The 17,338-nt window shown below is 48.4% G+C and overlaps 3 protein-coding genes across 3 annotated transcripts; 1 reads left to right on the top strand and 2 right to left on the bottom strand.

Annotated features, from left to right (window-relative positions):
- Positions 1-219: 219 nt before the first annotated feature.
- On the bottom strand, positions 220-6,355 carry MLLT11 (MLLT11 transcription factor 7 cofactor). Its single transcript, XM_080647991.1, has 2 exons — positions 6,216-6,355; positions 220-1,507 (listed from the first exon to the last, which is right to left on the bottom strand). The coding sequence occupies exon 2, from the start codon at positions 1,499-1,501 to the stop codon at positions 1,229-1,231; it is 273 nt and encodes a 90-aa protein (XP_080504117.1). The 5' UTR covers positions 1,502-1,507; positions 6,216-6,355; the 3' UTR covers positions 220-1,228.
- Positions 6,356-10,358: 4,003 nt separating this feature from the next.
- Positions 10,359-14,819, top strand: CDC42SE1 (CDC42 small effector 1). Its single transcript, XM_080647992.1, has 4 exons — positions 10,359-10,550; positions 11,100-11,210; positions 12,191-12,279; positions 12,549-14,819. The coding sequence occupies exons 1-3, from the start codon at positions 10,497-10,499 to the stop codon at positions 12,263-12,265; spliced, it is 240 nt and encodes a 79-aa protein (XP_080504118.1). The 5' UTR covers positions 10,359-10,496; the 3' UTR covers positions 12,266-12,279; positions 12,549-14,819.
- Positions 14,820-15,320: 501 nt separating this feature from the next.
- On the bottom strand, positions 15,321-17,192 carry LOC308237354 (protein MENT; the record flags this gene model as incomplete). Its single annotated transcript, XM_080647988.1, has 2 exons — positions 15,321-15,341; positions 16,200-17,192. 2 exons carry the CDS (start codon positions 17,190-17,192, stop codon positions 15,321-15,323), a joined length of 1,014 nt encoding a protein of 337 aa, XP_080504114.1.
- Between the last annotated feature and the right edge of the window lie 146 nt (positions 17,193-17,338).

Here is a 17,338-nt window from a genome sequence, read left to right as displayed (position 1 = left end):
GGGTCACAGCTTTCTCCCTAAATTATTCCAAGTTGATTTCACCCTTGTCACCTACCTTTTCAACCAGAAGTTAAATCATTTTAATGTACAAAGGCTACTCAAAAATCATTGTTCCTTAAAGCTGAAAGAAAAAATAGACAAGCTGAATGTGAAAGCAAGGCTAACTTTTGGGATCCATACTGCTTTCCTGTGGAGAGAAAAAAAACTAGAATGCAATCCTGGGATTGAATGTCTTTATTAAAGAAATGAGTAAATGCAGCACAACCACCAGCAAAAACTTTGGAAGGAGTGGGAACAGGCCGTGGGGTCAGAGTGGGCTTGCTCCTTTCATGGTCTTAAGGTAGCTGAAGGACATGCCTGAGGCCCACTGATCAATGTACGTGGCAAATGCAGGGGGGGAGGCTTAAGGACCGACTCAATGCCTTTTAGAAACAGAATCAAAACCTTACCAGCTTTCATAATGGTCAGCAAGACTGCACTTTTAAGATCTGAAATTGAGTGACTTTCCTCAAGAGTTTTCAACCCACTATTTTGTTAGGAACAAAATAGTAAAGTGAGTAGGCTTGAAAAAAGAAACACCCTTTCGAGAGAGTGTAGCTATTTCTGAAACAATTCAGGGCTTCCCCCTATTTTCATTTCCAAGATATAGTATTCCTCTTATTTTATACCTTTACCCCCAATTTCTCTGAGAAGAATTTGTTATAAGAAGGAAGCAGAAGCAAAAAAAAGCAAGTGTCTTATCACCTTAGCCTTTTAGAAATCCTGTTGTCTTGTAGCAGATAATGTCAAAATTTACAAGGTACTCTTCAACCCTTGAAGAAATATTTGTGTTTGCTGGCCTAGAGCAAGAAATTAGGAAAATTTGAACAATCTCAAATGTAAGAAAATCAGCCCTTCCACTTTACACTACTATACTACTCTCTGGTGCCCCCACCAGGCCTGTTTTCTGGAATTAATATGGAATGGGGGGGGGGGCGGGCGGGGTAGGACGTAACTACTCCATTGCTTGAACCCTTTACTTTGTGACTTGAGGGCTTTTGGGAGAAACTGATACATTAAATAAATAAATAAATAAATAAACAAACAAATAAATAAGACACAACTCTGGCAAATTCATCAGCACCACCTCAACACAATAGAAGAAAGCAAGATTAATAGGGGAAAGGATGCAAAGGAAGGGGTTTGAAAGGGAAGACAATGCAGGCATGGCGGGAGAGAGGGCTTGGGCTTAGAGCAAGTCCAGTTCGAAGGAGTGGATGCTGGCAATGGGGGCCCTCCAGAAGTTGAAGGTGCTGTACTGAAGAAGGGCATCACCTTCAGGGTGTTTCTCCTGCTCTGTTTCGGTTGCTTGCCCGCTCATTTTGCCAACGCTGCTGTCCTTGACCTTGTAGATGGATGTATCTGATAGACCCAGGCTTTCCAGCTCCGACAGATCCAGTTCGGGAATGGGCATCCTCCAGAAAAGAAAGGAGCTGTACTGGCTACTCACAGGGTCCCTCATAACTTCCTAAAAAGAAACCACTTGTCAGTCTTCACGGTACAGCAACCTCTTTGTGGTCCCTTCATGGCCTTTACCTGCTTAGAATCCTTACATCCCCAATGACCCCAAGTTCCCTGGGATAAGCTTCAGGAACCCTTCCTCTAGTACCATTTTTTACTATTTCCTAACTTCTCCCCAACTTTATTTACTGCCTACTGTTTCAAGTCAATCTTGAGGCTGGTTTTCAAGGCCTTTCAGAATCCGGCCCTATTCTGCCTAGTAGAAGTAGTACATCTCAGCTACAGTTATTCTCATCACTCACTCCACTTGCCATCTTAAAATACTACCCAAGTTTCAAGACTCCACTTAAGTCCCTAAGGAATTTCCCCCTGAATTCCTATTATGTTTGCAAATATGGAACTTCTTCCTGCCTTTGGTTTAATAGGTCATGGCACCTCTGAAAAGGGCTTTCATGACAGTTCGGCTTTCTGTTTTCCTCCCTCTCTCTTATGCCCTAGTATAGCCTTGGCCGGGTAGCTCAGTTGGTTAGAGCCGTGGACGGCAAACTGCGGCTCGCAAGCCACATGCGGCTCTTTGGCCCTTTGAGTGTGGCTCTTCCACAAAACACCACGGCCTGGGCGAGTCTATTTTGAAGAAGTGGCGTTAGAAGAAGTTTAAGTTTAAAAAATTTGGCTCTCAAATTTCAATCGTTGTACTGTTGATATTTGGCTCTGTTGACTAATGAGTTTGCCGACCACTGGGTTAGAGCATTGTCCCAATACACAAAGGTTGCAGGTTAAATCCCCAGTCAGGGCACATACAAGAATAAACCCAATGGCCCTGACTGGTGTGGCCTCTCTAAAGTCAAAAAACTTAAAATAAAATCCCATTATAAACTCACCTCTTTCAGGAGGACTTCCTTAAACTTATTCAGCACCAGCTACCCATTTCTTCTAGCATCTACCTTACCACTGTCGTTTTACCTGACTATATCAGTTTGAGGTTACAGATCACTGTTACAAGTATAGGGATAGTCTTATCTCCTTCAAGAGACTGAGAGTATCCCCAAGGGTAAAAACCAATCTACTTTGTACTTTCTTCACAAGCACTGGGCTTTGCACACAAAAGACATTCAAGGCTGCTGATTAATTTTCTCTCACTCTTTATTTAATACAATGAATACCTCACCACTCCCATCTATTAGTCCTCAGATAAGCTTTAACAGCCTATCTATTTCTCTCTAACCTACCTCTGCTTCCGAACAAAATCTAGGTGCTAAAAGAATTTTCCTATGCTATAACAGGTCTCTTTTCTCTGGTCACAATACTAGAATATATCTGACTAGAGGCCCGGTGCATGAAATTCTTGCATGGGGGGGGGTGTCCCTCAGCCCAGCCTGCACCCTCTCCAATCTGGGACCCCTTGAGGGATGTCCGACTGCCCATTTAGGCCGGATCCCGGTAGGATAGTCGGACATCCCTCAAGGGGTCCCAGATTGGAGAGGGTGCAGTCGGATATCCCTCTCACAATCCAGGACTGCTGGCTCTCAACTGCTCGCCTGCCTGCCTTCCTGATTGCCCTAACCGCTTCTGCCTGTCAGCCTGATCACCCCCTAACCACTCCCCTGCCAGCCTGATTGATGCCTAACTGCTCCCCTGCCAGCATGATTGTCCCTAACTGCCCTCCCCTGCAGGCCTGGTCACCCCTAACTGCCCTCCCCTGCAGGCCTGGTCCCTCCCAACTGCCCTCCCCTGCTGGCCATCTTGTGGCGGCCATCTTTTGTCCACATGGGGGCAGCCATCTTGTGTGTTGGAATGATGGTCAATTTGCATATTACTCTTTCATTAGATAGGATGATGGTGAGAGCAAATGGATTAGAAACCCCAGGTAAGTAAGGTAAAGTTTAGATTGGGAGGAGAAGGTACTTTAACAGAATTAGATACTTGTCCATACTTTAATTAATATTTCTATCACCCTTTCTGCTCATCCCTCCCATACCCTGATGTTATATGACTATTATACCTCCCTGCAGCCTCCACTCTGCTGCTTGCTAGCCAAGAGAAGGGGCAAGAAGCATTAGTTGAAACGTTCCCAAAGGAGCAGAAAGAACATTCCACTGCCTCCAAAAATAGAACCCTGTTTCAAAAGGACTTCCTCCAACACGCTCCATTGGCTCTCATCAGGCCTTGAGATGCCTGGTGGCCTAAAATAAGTTCCAAAATGTGTTAGGCAGACATAACTAGCCCTGGCTGGTATGTTCACTGGTTAGAGCATCAGCCCTCGCACCGAAGGGTCATGGGTTCGATTCCCAGTTAAGGGCACATATCTGGGTTGCAGGTTCAATCCCTGAACCTAGTCAGGGTGAGTGGGAGGCAACCAATTTATGTGTGTGTCTCTCCCCCCCCCCTAAAAAATAAAATATAATTGGGTGAGGACTAACAAATATATATATATATATACATATATATATATATATATATATATATATATATATATGATAACCAGTACCCTACAGAACCCCTATCAACCCATATAAAGTGAAATGTCTCTAAAGAAGGCAAAAAAAGAATGCATTAATCTAGAATACGTTTATGTGTGAGTGTGGGAGCTTTAGGAGGGGTAAATAGGTAGACTCAGATGTTTTTAAAGCTAAAAGCAAATGCTGAGTTGCTCTTTTTCATCTTAGGTTCAAGCTCCAAAATAAACCCCAAGCAGAGAAGCTGCTTAGGAATGTGATGCAGGGACTGGGACAGGGTGGGAACATGTTAGAAAGGTGAGGTCATCAACCTATGATAGTCAGCTCTGATCATCTCCACAATAATTTGCAGAGACATGTGCACAGAGAGTTACAAAAAACGGTTGTACCTATTAACCAATCAACCACGGTTATAGAGATCCTAAGAAGCAAACCTTAGGAGACAAAGTGTTACTTCTGCCGACAGGGATATTTTACTAATATTACTAGTTATTTGCCTACATAGCTGGCTTCTTTTATATACCCTCCCTTACCAGTTTTCTCCAGTGAGAGCTTAGTATAATGCCAGGCAAATATATTAGGCTCTTTAAAAAAAAAAATCGCAAGAGGGGGGAGGGAAATTAATAGATTTTTTAAAACACCTTAGAAATTATCTAGTGACTTGTGAAGCCTCCCAGTCAGTTTGGATAGAACGCAGGTCTCATAATTCCCAGTCTGGACTTTTTTGATGTGTTGTACATTGATAGTTGCCTTTAGCTTTATGTAATCCTATACCAATATTCTCAAAACTTGCAAGAATTCTTAGTTCCTGAAGAGCAGATATTCAGCAGATATACTGATTGTTCCTGTGGCTCCGATCTGAATTGTGAACATGCAAAAGGCAGTGGAGAGCAAGCTAGAATCCGAGCAAGGGAAAAGGCTCTGACAAACTGACTCCCTTTCTTGTAGCCGGCATATGTCTCAAAGCTGTCTAATCCCTGAGTATCTGGCAGGGCTTCTCTTGACAATTAAAAGGAAATTTCACGAAATATTGACTTAAAAGGCCTAAAATCTCTAGATATGACTCAGAGACATCTACAGAGACTACCAAATACATTCGAGAAAGATGCTCATACAAGTATTAACAGCATTTAAAATCAAGTCAAGAGCATTAACTACACAGAAAATTGAAGCTAAAATATCCTTTACATTGATAATGAAATTTTAAAATTTAATACAGTGTGAATTTAATTCCTAAGTACCCAAAATTTGCGAGAGGTCTTTTTTCAGCTAGCTTGCTCTTCCCCTCCCCATTCACTTGATTAGCAAATATATATAAAAAGACACTCTCCCTGAACCACACAGACCCGCCCAAATACCCTTTGTCCAGCCCCTCAGTGGGAATCCAAGGTCTACCCAACCAGGCCTTGCTGTGTCATGCTGCCACCATGGGGTGGAAGGACAAGGGATGGTGATGGTGGGGAATGGAAGTGCTCCCGCATCTCACTATGTGCCTCATTCTGGGTTTGGATTTTTCTCATAGCCATGTCCTCCCCCCACCTATTCCACTGAGCTGCAAATAAGCATTCCTTTTCCAGAATCTCTCCCTATGCCTACTAGCTTTTGTGTGCTGTACTAATTCAATATGGGATCAGGTAGTTCTCCAACACTGAGGCCCCCTTCCCCCCTCAAGCTGCCGCTGAGCAAAGGTTTGAGATGGGGAGGAGATTATTAAAGGAAATGTGAGGATTAATCTCAGTATTATCTCATATCCCTTCCCTCAAACTGCCTCCTAAGGAGACAAGTTTGGGGTGAAGGTAGACATATCAATAAAACACTACAGAAGAAAAGGAAAAGGAAACAGGGAAATAGAGGCTAGAGCAATACAGTAGGACTAGAGATTCATAAAACACACACACACACAAAACCCACACAAATTATAGCTTGAAAGAAAGACAGAGATAACTAGACTGAAGATAAAACACACAGGACAATAAATTATAGGCAAATAGGTACTTGAAATGAGATAAATGCTAAGAAATAACTACAGGTAAATTGTTAAAAATTAATGTCTGTGTTCAGGATTATAAGGCATGGATGGAGATGTGAACAAGAGATGTAAAACGGTGAACAAACGAACAAATTACCGTTGTTCATAGCGGCGCCTTCTCTCCTTTTGAACTGTCCCCTAACCTCATCCTTATTTGGGGGTCCTCAACCTAACCTGCTCTTCGATCTCTGCAGCCCCCCTATCCTTTCCCCCTCCCCCAGTTAGTTTACCTGTTATCAGTGAATTACTAGTGTGTTCCAAAGATGGAGGGAGGACCCCAGGCTCCGGTCCCTGCTCTGGGCTGGAGAGAAAGGCAGCAGCGGGGGCTTGGCCGGCTTTGTCTTCCCGCTCCCTCTCCCTCTTCAGTGACTGTCTCGCGGCTGTCTCCCCCTGCAATGCAGCCCCTCCTAAGAAGGCGGAGGGCTCCCCGCCCCTCCCTGCCTGACTCGGCTAATTCAAACGATAGGCTCCGGAACGCTTTCGGGAGGGAGACGGGCTGGAGGCATCTCCGCAGGTTTATTGGTCTGCAGTTACTGCCCAGCCCTCCCAGCGCCCCGCTGCTAACCGAGGGTGCACGGAATAAGCAGTTAATTGCCCTCTGATTTTAGGTTTATGGCTTAAACATCTTAACTCGACGACAATGAAGGAGTGCCCCTTTATCCCCCAATTTAAGGGTTTCAGGTTACCAAGTATTTTTGAAAATCAGGAAAATTCTCCATCCCTCCCTCCCGACTCGCCTCCCCACCCTCAAAAACCGAGCTCTGCTCCATTGGGGTAGAACACGAGAAGATGGGGCGTGGGGGGGGGGGCGCTGCGTCTGAGAAACTCGGGACTTGGTTGGGTATGGGGGATACGGGGGACTTAGGGGCTCCGCTTCGTTTTGCCTCGCAATGCCTGGCGCGCAGAGAAAACGAGCGATTCTGGGGGGCCCAGCTTGGGTGCCCGGTCCCCACCGACAGGTCCCACTGCGCACTGCGCCGAGAGGGGCGGCGGCGCTCGGGGGCTCCCGAGGCCTCCTCCCAGGGCCCTCCCCGAGCGTTGCCGCCTCAGTCCGGGGAGGGGGAGCTGTGCGCCCGCCCCCAGCCGGACGAGTTTCGTAATCGCGTCGCCGCCGTTTCCGCCCTCGGCCAGCCCCACCTCTGCCGGCCCGCCCTCGGCTCCCCACCGCACCGAGGAGCGAGTCCGGGGACCCCACACTGGCGGGCACCGAGCGGGAACCCCCCAACAAGCTCTAGCCGGGCGCCTCGATGCCGGAGCAGAGCAGGTGAGAACGGGGTGTTGGTCCCCGGGCGGTGCGCCCCGCCCGCTCCGCCCGACCGGATGCTGGGGGTGGGGGAGGAGAGTGTCCAGGGCTGCGGGCAGGCTGGGTCGGTGGGAAAAGGGGTGCGTCCCCTGAGTAACCGCCCCCATCCACGCTCACGCGGCGCCCCCGGTGCGGCCACTGAAGAGTAGAAGGGAAGGGGGACTGGAGTGTTGGGGGAGATGGGAGGGGAGGTCTCTGAGACTCACTGACCTCGGGTGGAGGCTCGTGCCGGACAGAGTGGAGCCGAGCTGGGCCCGGGAAGGTCTAAATCTGAGACTGGGGTGGCGACGGAAGACTGTGACAACGTCCGAAAGATGCACCGAGGGGTCCCAGTCCTAGGTCAGCGTGGGGGAGGAGCAGCGGAGAGTGTCTGGGTAGAGTCGGGCGGTCGGCAGAAATGGAGTGTGTGACTGAAATGACAGCGTACTGAGGGTGGGGGGCGTTTAGGGCCTACTTCTGTTTCATCCTAAGCCCCGCGAGGCCTTCTCTGGGGCAAATGCCCGAAAAGTGGGGTCTACCCCTTCTTCCCTAGAGCCCTCAGGAGCCCTCCTTGTCTGGAGGCCCACAGGGACCAGCTGCAGCCCCGGGTTTATTGCCCGCTCCATTCTCTCAATTCTCTTTCTCTCCAGCTGCTTCTTGTGAAGGCTTGTCAGGCAGCGGGTTGGAGGCCTTGGGGCTGCAAGCAGCGGGACCGGGAAAACCGGTTTGGGGCTAGCACAGGACCGGGGAACTACCTCTGAACATCCTTCCTCCCTGGAACCTTTCTCCCATCCCGTCTCATGCTCACCCCCCAACAGTTCCGCAGCTGCTAAGCCCCTCAGCCCCGGTGTGACCTTGCTTTCCTCCCAGCCCAGTTCACCCTTCCTATTTGGGACTGAGGCCCGGTTCTCAGAACTACTCGACTGTCAGGATATGGACTTCTGCGATCTAACCCTGAACCCTCCTGCTGTTTCCCCTTCACTGTGGGATTGAAAGAGTGCACAGTGGGTTTGGTACTTCTTCCTGGGCTTGCCAGCTCAGGACTTCGTTTTTCCTCAACCTAATCTTTAGATATTTTCAAGAATGAGAGTGGCAGCCAATCACTCTTACTTTTCTGGCCTTGTTCTCCCCACCCTCCCAGCCCCAATTTCACCCTGCCCAGTTTTCTCCACACTCTGACACAGACCCCCTCCCCCAAGTTTTAGAGACCCTTATGTCCCATGTCCTAGGGAATGGAATTTCCTGGTCACTTCTCATCATCATTGGTCATTTCGTGCCAAGTCCCACACACACACTTTCCCTCCACCCAGCTCTGGCCAGGTCCCTGGAAAAGGAACAGAAAGGTCCTTGTTCCCTACATTGCCCCTTTCCCTCTCTCTCTCCTCTCCCCCTCTTTTCTTCTCTCTCCTCCCACCATCCACTTCTGTCCACTCCGCTTTGAGCCAGGGGGGTGTTGGGGAGAGTCCAATCTCAGTACAGCCTGTCGGGTGATGTTGGGGGTTTCCTCTGATTCTTCATTGTTTTCTCCATCACCCCCCACCCCTGCCTCCAACCCTTACCACAGGCTGCCACCACCATCACGACTTCCCCATTGACCACAGCTCCCCTCTCTGGACAGCTGTGTTCTGACTTCCACCCTGTCTCATAACTCCTCCCTCCAGTGGTGGGAAGGGAAGTACGAGAAAGCCCAGACTCCTGGGTCCTTCCCTTCCTTAGAAGCTGTATCTCCAGTGTTTGTGTGATCTCATCTCAGGGCTTTTTAAAACAACTCAGTTCTTAGAACAGTCTAGGTTGCCAGAGCCTCAGGGTTCACGGCCTGGGACTGGAGGGACAGGAGATTCATATTCATGCATTTATAGTATCTATAAATACTCTAAAGCTGCCCTGTTTGGAAACGTTGAGCTTGCCTGTGTTACAGGACTGGGAAAATTCAGTGAGGACAGAGAAACTCAGTGTGTCCTACCCTGGCTGGCAGTAATGCAAGTTCTTCCTTGGGCACTAATGCTTTGGAAAGTTCCTTGGGTCTGGTTGGCCGATGACGCTTGGGGATGGAAGTGGTGAGGAGGAAGGAGAGAACAGGTCACAGCATGAGGGGAGGAGAAAGGGAGAGAGAGAGGCAGGCTCCGAGCAAAGTAGCACGATAGGACATGTGAAGAGGGTGGGGAGGCTGGAAAAAGATTTCTCCTGGCCTGCAACCTGTGCACAAGACACACACAGAGATACGGCCATGCCACATACGTGCAAACAGAGGTGAACGTAGAGGAGTGCAGTGATTCAGGACACAGAGAAACAGAGTGTGTGTGTGCAGCCTTGAAAGATCTCAAGGTCAAGTCACAAAGGAACTGTTAAATGTCTTTGGGAGCGGTTGGATCTCAGCTGAGGGAAAGGAGGAGGAACAGGGCAGGGAGTAGAAAGAGGGAAGAAATTTCTCACTATGGAAAGTCTTTCTGGAGGACCAACCTGCTGTACTTAGTTACCTAGGACTTAGGTGGTCAAGGTCTTAAAGAAAATGTAGGTGTTCAGGGTAAGGTAAGGAAAAGGGAGGGACGGGTGGAGGCCTTGTTTGTGAGAACAAAAAACCACCATTTCCTCTTCAAAGTCACTTATATGCCCCTCCCCTTCTGGCCTATACCCAGGGAGAAAGGAGGTAGAGCTTGTAGTACCCCCCCCCCCAAGTTTGCTCATTTATGCCAGTATCCTTTGGTCCCCTCCCACCCTCTCCCATGCTTCCATCCCCCTTCCTCTGCTTTGGTATCAGCAGCTGCTACTCCTTAACCCCTTGGTGTCCTTTGGTTCTTTTCCTTTCTTTGAGATTCTCACTGTGAGGTTCTTACATTTGAGGAGGTTAGTGTTGGGTACAGGACTAGGGCTTTTAAGGGAGAACACGAATCTGAGCTCTTTAGGGGGCTTCTCAAGGAGGGAGGGGTTCCTCATTAACGTTTCTTCTCTCTCCACTTTCTGCTCCTCCAGGTTCCAAGCCTGAGGAAGAGAACCGTGTGCCTGCCTGCCCACCTCACTCCCTGGCCCTGCTGGTTTCTCAGGGTCTGAGACACTGGCCTTTACTGCCCAGCTAAGGTTCCGAGGACTCTCCTTTCTCTAGCCCCGTCTTGCTGAGTGAACCCAGGTTGTTGTGACACCTGCAGGGAGTGAGGAGTGGGCGGTCAAGGCACCGGAGCAAGAGCCCTTTGGGGCCTCGGGCAGCAGAGTGAAACTGGAACCATCAGGGAACATGAGTGAATTTTGGCACAAACTGGGCTGCTGTGTGGTAGAGAAACCCCAGCCGGTGAGTCTCCCCACCCCCACCCCAACACGCACAGAAATCAGTTACCGTATACTGAGACGTAGGCACATCATCTAGGACCTGCTGTCTAAAAAGCACACTTCTGGTCTCCCTCTCGGTCAGGATGGTTTCAGTGGCTAGGCAGGTATGTACCAAAATAAAGGGGGACTGGGTGATGGGAGAAGTGAATAGTCCTAGCTATCACTTCCTGTTCCTGGCCCTTCTGAGTTGGGTGAGGGTTGTAGGTGGAGCTTAATACCTGTCAGTTTTCCCCATTGTTTCCTCATCAGCCAGGGGTGACTTTGACGTGTCCTTTCTTTGTCCAGCATTCACTCTGCAGGCCACTGCCCTCACCACCCTGCCTGTGTCCTCTCTGTGTTAGTCCAGCCTTGCCTTTCATACCCTAGTGATTTATTTCCCTATTACAACGCCACCTTCCTTTCCTACCAGGCCTTAGCTCTTCCCTTAGTGGTTTTCAAGACTTTTTTTCCTTCCTCCACTGTGACTGCAGGAGGGGCTTTCAGACATAACTCCCCTATTTTCTCCAAGCAGAAGAAGAAGAGGAGACGGATCGATCGGACCATGATTGGGGAACCAATGAATTTTGTCCACCTGACTCACATTGGCTCTGGGGAGATGGGGGCCGGAGATGGACTTGCCATGGTAATAAGGGAATGTTTGAGATGGGGTTGTGGCCTAGAACTGTTCCTCTTTGAAAGTTCGAGCAGGGGTCATAACAGAATACTTGATGGGGAAGTAAGAAACGAGGATTTTAGATCTGGTCACCAGTTGCATAAACCTGGGACCTTGGCATTTCAGGTCTGTGGCCTAGGCTCCCTCATCTTTATAGTTAACAGATTGTTATTAATTGGGGTGGGAGATATATATGTCTTTAAGAGTTACTTGGATGGCGAGATATATATGGGAGATATATATGTCTTTAAGAGTTACAGTTCCAAAAACTGTATCCCTTCCTTCTATTCATTAAGAACTGCTGTCTCAGTGCTATAGTAAGTCATATTGTGATTGCGAGTGTTGGGGCAGGAAAGAGGCCAAGCACCTCTGTCCTAAATAACATCTAATATGTATTTTGCTCTCAAAATAAGAGAAATGGGGATGGAGATAGCGAAGGAGTCTTTTCACCAATTGCAAAACTTAGATAACTATGATAGGGTCCTTTGTGGGAGGATCTTTTTAGTAAAAGAATAATTTTTTTAGTCCTCACCCAAGGACATGCTTTTATTAATTTTAGAGAGAGAGGAAGGGAGAGGAACATTGATGTGAGAGTGAAACATTGATTGGTTGCCTCCTGCACATGCCCCGATGGGGGAATCCACCCACACTGTGGGTATGTGCTCTGACTGGGAATCGAATCCATGACCTTTCGGTGTATGGAACCATGCTCCAACTAACTGAGCCACACCAGCCAGGGTGTAAAAGACTAATTTTTATCTCATCCTCACAAAGGTCAGTGTGAAGGGAGGCATGGAACCTCCCTTGGAAGAATGGTGATTAATTTTAACCTTTCCAGATGATTTTATCTTCAAGAAGATGGGGTCAAGCTCTTCCATGGAGGGCACAGGGGGGATTTCTTCCTGTGAGACATGAAGACTTAGGAGGGTTTCACATGTGCTTTTCCACAGACAGGTGCTGTTCAGGAGCAGATGAGATCCAAGGGAAACCGAGACAGGCCATGGAGCAATTCTAGGGGCTTGTAGCTCCGACAGGAATGGTGAGTCATTAGAGAACACCTCCAGCACCTGCTGAGGCTCTGCCTTGGAACCCCGATCCTCTGCAAGAAAGGGAATCAAGGGAAGGAAGAATTAGACCGGGAGAGTTAGTAATGTGGGATCCAGAAAAGCAGAGAGAAGGGGATGTGCAGACAGGAATAGAGAAAAGAGTGCACGATGGAAATCGTCTGCACCAGGTGGTGCCTTTCTCCCTGAGACCTTGGTTTTCTTTGAGGCTAATCTTTTTTTTTTTTTTTTTTTTTTTAATCAGTTTTTGCTGTCTGAAGTCTCCACTCTTCGCCCAGCCCAGAAGAGATGCTGCCTCCACCAGATCCTCCGAGAACCAGTGTCCTCAAGGCCCCTTTTTTCCTTATCTGCCTGATAGTGCCTCAGAAGGCTTGGGGGCTGGACTCCCTCTACTTCCTCTGGCTGTAGCCCCTCCTGGAGATGGGGTCAAGGCAGCAGGACTGACCAAATAACTACTGGTTGGCCAGAGGAGCTCAGCTGAAGCCCTGGACACTCTCAGATCTGAAATAGGAGTTTCTGGAAACCAGGAATGAGTTCCCTTCTCCTGAATGACAGTCTGGGTGCCACCTGTTTTTAAACTATTAACCTGGAACTCCTTAAATGGCAGGTGGGTGAGGTTACCACGCTGAAGCTGGCTTTGCTAAGAAGCTCCCTACCTCTCTGCCCTTCTTCCTTCTGGAATGAACTGAAGCAGACCTCAAGCAGGGCCTGGGAGGGTGACCACTGCCTAGTCTACTCTCTTTAAATCTCAGACCTTAAGCTCACAGCTCTTCAATATCTCTCTGCCAATACCAGCATCTTTCTCTAGTTAGGCCTCTAACCCTGTTTCTGTAGCATTGCTAGCTCCCCAGTATCTTTCCTTTTTAAAAATTAATTAAAAAGTAAATTCAAGATGCATTCTCTTAATTACCCCAACCCTGCTACTACCTCCGTCCTTACCCTCATTCCTCTTAGAAACCTTATTGTTTCCCATTGAATAAGACTTAAGAGATGGATCTTAACCTGATGACATTCCAGTTAGGTCTTGGGGACCTGGCCTGCCCTCTGCCAACCTCCCTGCTGGCCCAGGTGAGAGGGGGAAGAGGGAGCTGGAGAGAAATCCAGGTTGCAAGGAAACTAGGAGTTATGTCTCAGGTGGACTTCCTTCCTGACCATGGAGGATGGAAGGTGGGGAGATAAATTGGTTGAAAACAATCATCTGGGAGTTTTGGAATCTTACAGTCCTCACAACCTGGGAGCAGGGAGACAGCAAGGTTTCTCAGTCTGGACACTTGACATTTTGGGCTGGATAATTCTTAGTACTGGGGGACTGTCCTGTGCATTGTAGGATGTTTAGCAGTGTCCCTGGCCCACCCTAGTTATCACAACCAGAAATGTCTCCAGACATTGCCAAGTGCCTCCCAGGGGGCAAAAGCACCCCAAGTTGAGAGCCAGTGCTCTAGAATCAGCATATTTTTCTCTTGAGTGATTTTTATCCCCTGCCACATTCCCATCCCGTTATTCATCCTAAGCCTGAGCCTTGATGAACTAGACCCCCTGTAAAGTAGGCTTAATAATCTCCAAACAATTTTTTATTCATTGTGTTGCTTGTGCCTGCATGGGTTGCTTGTGATGGAATGCGTCTCCCTTCTTGCTCAGTGGAGGAGGGGTTCCTGCAGTGGTGGGATAGGGGAAGGGAGGGAGAGAAAAGCAGTAGAGCCATAGACACCCCAGCACTGTTCTCCCCGAACTTGAAGCTCTATTTCTGTGCCCTAGTCCTGGAACCAGACACAAATAAGACTCAGGGAGTTTTGTCTGAAGAACTCTCCACCTGGCCGAAGAGTCTGCTTTAGGTGGGAAAGGAATGGAGGAGCAGGGTCTTCAGGCACTTTCAGTTTTCTCAGGTGTGTTTTGTTCTGCCCCCTTCCTTGCAGGGAGAATAGGAAGGCAGAACAGGACAGATGAGCTCCTGCCTGCTGTGTCCAGAACGCAGGGGTCTCTCAGTAGCTCAGTAACAGGAAGCATGGTGGTAGTGGTAGTGGGGGATCAGGAATGTGGGAATGAGGATCCACTCTGCTGATTTCACCATCTTGAAGTTTGCCCCCACCTACAGTGACTGAGGTTCTAATTTTTTCAAGTTTCAGTGTATTTCCTAAAGTTTTCCAAGGTCAAAGATTGCTCATAGAGATAACATTCCAAATGTACTCTGTTCCAGTCAAGCTAGTTGCTCTGAAAGTAGTTCATCTTGTTGCCCAAAATAGCATGAGGGTTTTACTAGATCTAAAGGGTTGACAGGATAGGGTAGAAAGATGGGGGCTCCTGGAATCTGGTCACCCTGATCTTTAGCCTTATTCTTATGCCAGTTCTTTGGACACAATCTTTTCTTTGGTTCTCTCTCTTTTAGCTACGTTCTCTTATGTGTGTGCTACCATCACTTTAACAATATTTAGAGTGATGGGAATGGGTTTGAGAGTCATAATTTATATTGAAAATGTGTTGGACTTCTAAATATACTTTTCAAATAAAAAGTTTAAGCAAAATAGTCACAGAGTAATCACTATAGGTGTATATTGGATTAAACAATGGACATGGCTGATGAAGGGTAACTCCTAGAAAGTGGCTAATGTGGGATTTTGTACCATTTGTCCTTTTTGAGGAGAAAAGAAGGCTAAGTATTGTGAAGGCAAGACCACCATCATCTAAGGGCTCAACTCCTGCTTGGCATTCATCTGAGATTTTTAAAAAGAAGTACTTGTTTAAAAAAACAACAACTTTGGAAATAAGGAAGATGAACAACAACCATTTTATCCTGGGGGACAGGAGAAGCCCAAGCCAGATGCTGGTAGCTACCCAGTTCAGTTTCACAAAATTTTTGGTCTCTCCTCCCTCAGATACCTCTGTAAAAAGACGCAAGACCAAACAATGTTTTTTTTTTCTAGTTTTGTTTTTCTGTACTAAAAATACCCAGTGGGTGCTGGGATTGAAAGGGGAGGAGAGGTTGAGATGCTGACACCTCTTCTTGCAGATCAAGTGGCCATTACCTCCGGTTTCTGTCTATCTGGGTAAGGAAACAAAATAGAGAAAAGGGGGAATATTACAATGACATCTATTTCGTTTTTCCTTGCTTCTCCCTCTGCCCACAAACCCTCATTCCCTCAACATTACTGCCCCCTATTGATGATGCTTTTTTATATTGAATGATGGCTTTGGACACATAAGGAGAAACACAAAAACCATTAAAATGACCATGCATACATTTTATTGTCCTTCTCTCCCCAAAGGTCCTGTCATTCTATCAACTGAAAATATTTTAGCAGGTCCATCAGAGCCTTTGGTAGTTCTTTTGGTAAAGCAGAGAACTGTCCTTCCTTGAGAATTCTTAGGTTGCTGACAATAATACCAGAACAATTCTTGGGGATAGTGGTGGTTAAAAGCATCGACACTAGTGTCAAACCTGGTTTAAATTCTACTGTAACTCTGCCACTTACTAGCTTAATAAACCCCCATTTCTTCAGTTGTAAAGTGGGGATAATACCGCATAGGATTGATACAGGTAAAGTGCATTATAGCAAGACCTTAAATATTGGCTTCTCGTTACTGTTAAACTGCATTAATAAGCTGAAAACAATTATCTTCCATATCCATTAATTATCTGCATCAAGAATTCTTTACAATCTACAATCTTAACAATTTGGTCAATTATCATCTAGTGACCAATAATACATGTTGCCTAATGACCAACCAGTTGTTCAAGATGTAGCAGGTGGAATCCATGGCCAACAATAACGTGAATAAACCAATGCATATTATGAATCAGTAAGCAGACAGGTAAGTAACAGTTCATGCAAGCACACGGGCTGGTTCAGGGCTTTGCAGAGCTATCAACAAAGATCCTGGCTCATCACCAAACACTTACTGGTTGCATCTTTGTGAACACTGAAGAGAGGCTGTTCCAAATATCCTCCAGCCCAGCCCTGACTTGCCTCCAAAACATAAGCGCTGGGCTGGGGCTGAGTCTGGGGATGTGGGTGGGCATGGGGCTGCTGGTGGTGGTGGTGGTGGTGGTGGTGGTGGTGGTGGTGGTGGTCTGAGTGTCAGGCCAGAGGGCCGAGTCCAGGGGGCACTCCTCAAGACGCCGATCACAGCGACATTGCTGGTAGGTGCAAGGCCGGTGCTCTGTACGGAGTTGGCTCAGTGCCCCAACTCGAAGGCGCCCAGAAAGGCCCTGCAGCCTCCCGGCCCGGGTCCTGCTCATGGTGCCTGACCGGCAGTGGCAGTGCCACGGGCCCCAGGGCATCAGCACCAGCCGCAGGTCCTCGGGAGGTGGCGTGGATGAGGGTGACAAGCGAGACCAGCGCCTGGGGGTGGATCCTGCTGTTGACCACCCAGTCAGGCTGGTGTCTAACAGCGGCTGGTGCTCAGTAGACCTCCAGGTACTGGGCGGCAGGCTTGTGGTCAGCCTGTATTCTGGCTCCTGGATATTCGCTGCAAACCTTGAGCTGAACCTCCTCGTTGTACTGGAAGCCATACTGTCAATCCCTGACTCGCTGTTATTCTTTTGGGCGTTAATCACAACCCCCTCCTCCAAAGACCCATCCTGATCTTGCTCCCAGGAACGCAACCTGTTCATGTCCGTGGACACCGTAGAAGCCAAGAGCTCGTCAACGGCGGGGCCTGCCAGGCGGTCGGCAGTGGCCACGACATCATCCTCATCCTCCATTATTACCCTTCTCTTCGGGGGAACAGCGGTCCGGGGGGTGGACCGGTAGTTGCGGGTCATTGGGCCCCTGGAGCGGAACCTGGCCGGCTGCCTCCCAGTTGAAGTCAGGCCTTGGGCCCCCGCCACCGCCCCGGTCCCCAGACTCAGCAGCAGGGCCCAGAGCAGCGCGCCGGCGGCGGCGGGGACCATGGGGCTGGACGGTGTGGGGCTGGGAGGGAGGCCAGTGACCGAGGGCGGGCTCCTACTTTCTCTCCCTCCCTTCCACTCTCACCGACCCGCCAGGTCGTTAGAACCGAGGCCCGCGGCAGGGCTCGGATGCGCGCGCCACGCCCCTC

Source organism: Plecotus auritus (assembly GCF_963455305.1).
Source record: "Plecotus auritus genome assembly, chromosome: 12".
Classification (NCBI taxonomy): domain Eukaryota; kingdom Metazoa; phylum Chordata; class Mammalia; order Chiroptera; family Vespertilionidae; genus Plecotus; species Plecotus auritus.
The sequence above is the reverse complement of the archived record's forward strand: the minus strand, read 5'-3'. Positions and strand labels throughout refer to the sequence as shown.

Excerpts from the sequence above, each read along its gene's own strand:
- MLLT11 (XM_080647991.1), bottom strand. The coding sequence starts at position 1,501 with ATGAGGGACCCTGTGAGTAGCCAGTACAGCTCCTTTCTTTTCTGGAGG.
- CDC42SE1 (XM_080647992.1), top strand. The coding sequence starts at position 10,497 with ATGAGTGAATTTTGGCACAAACTGGGCTGCTGTGTGGTAGAGAAACCC. Across the intron at positions 10,551-11,099 it reads TGGTAGAGAAACCCCAGCCG|AAGAAGAAGAGGAGACGGAT; the intron begins GTGAGTCTCCCC and ends TTCTCCAAGCAG. Across the intron at positions 11,211-12,190 it reads CCGGAGATGGACTTGCCATG|ACAGGTGCTGTTCAGGAGCA; the intron begins GTAATAAGGGAA and ends GCTTTTCCACAG.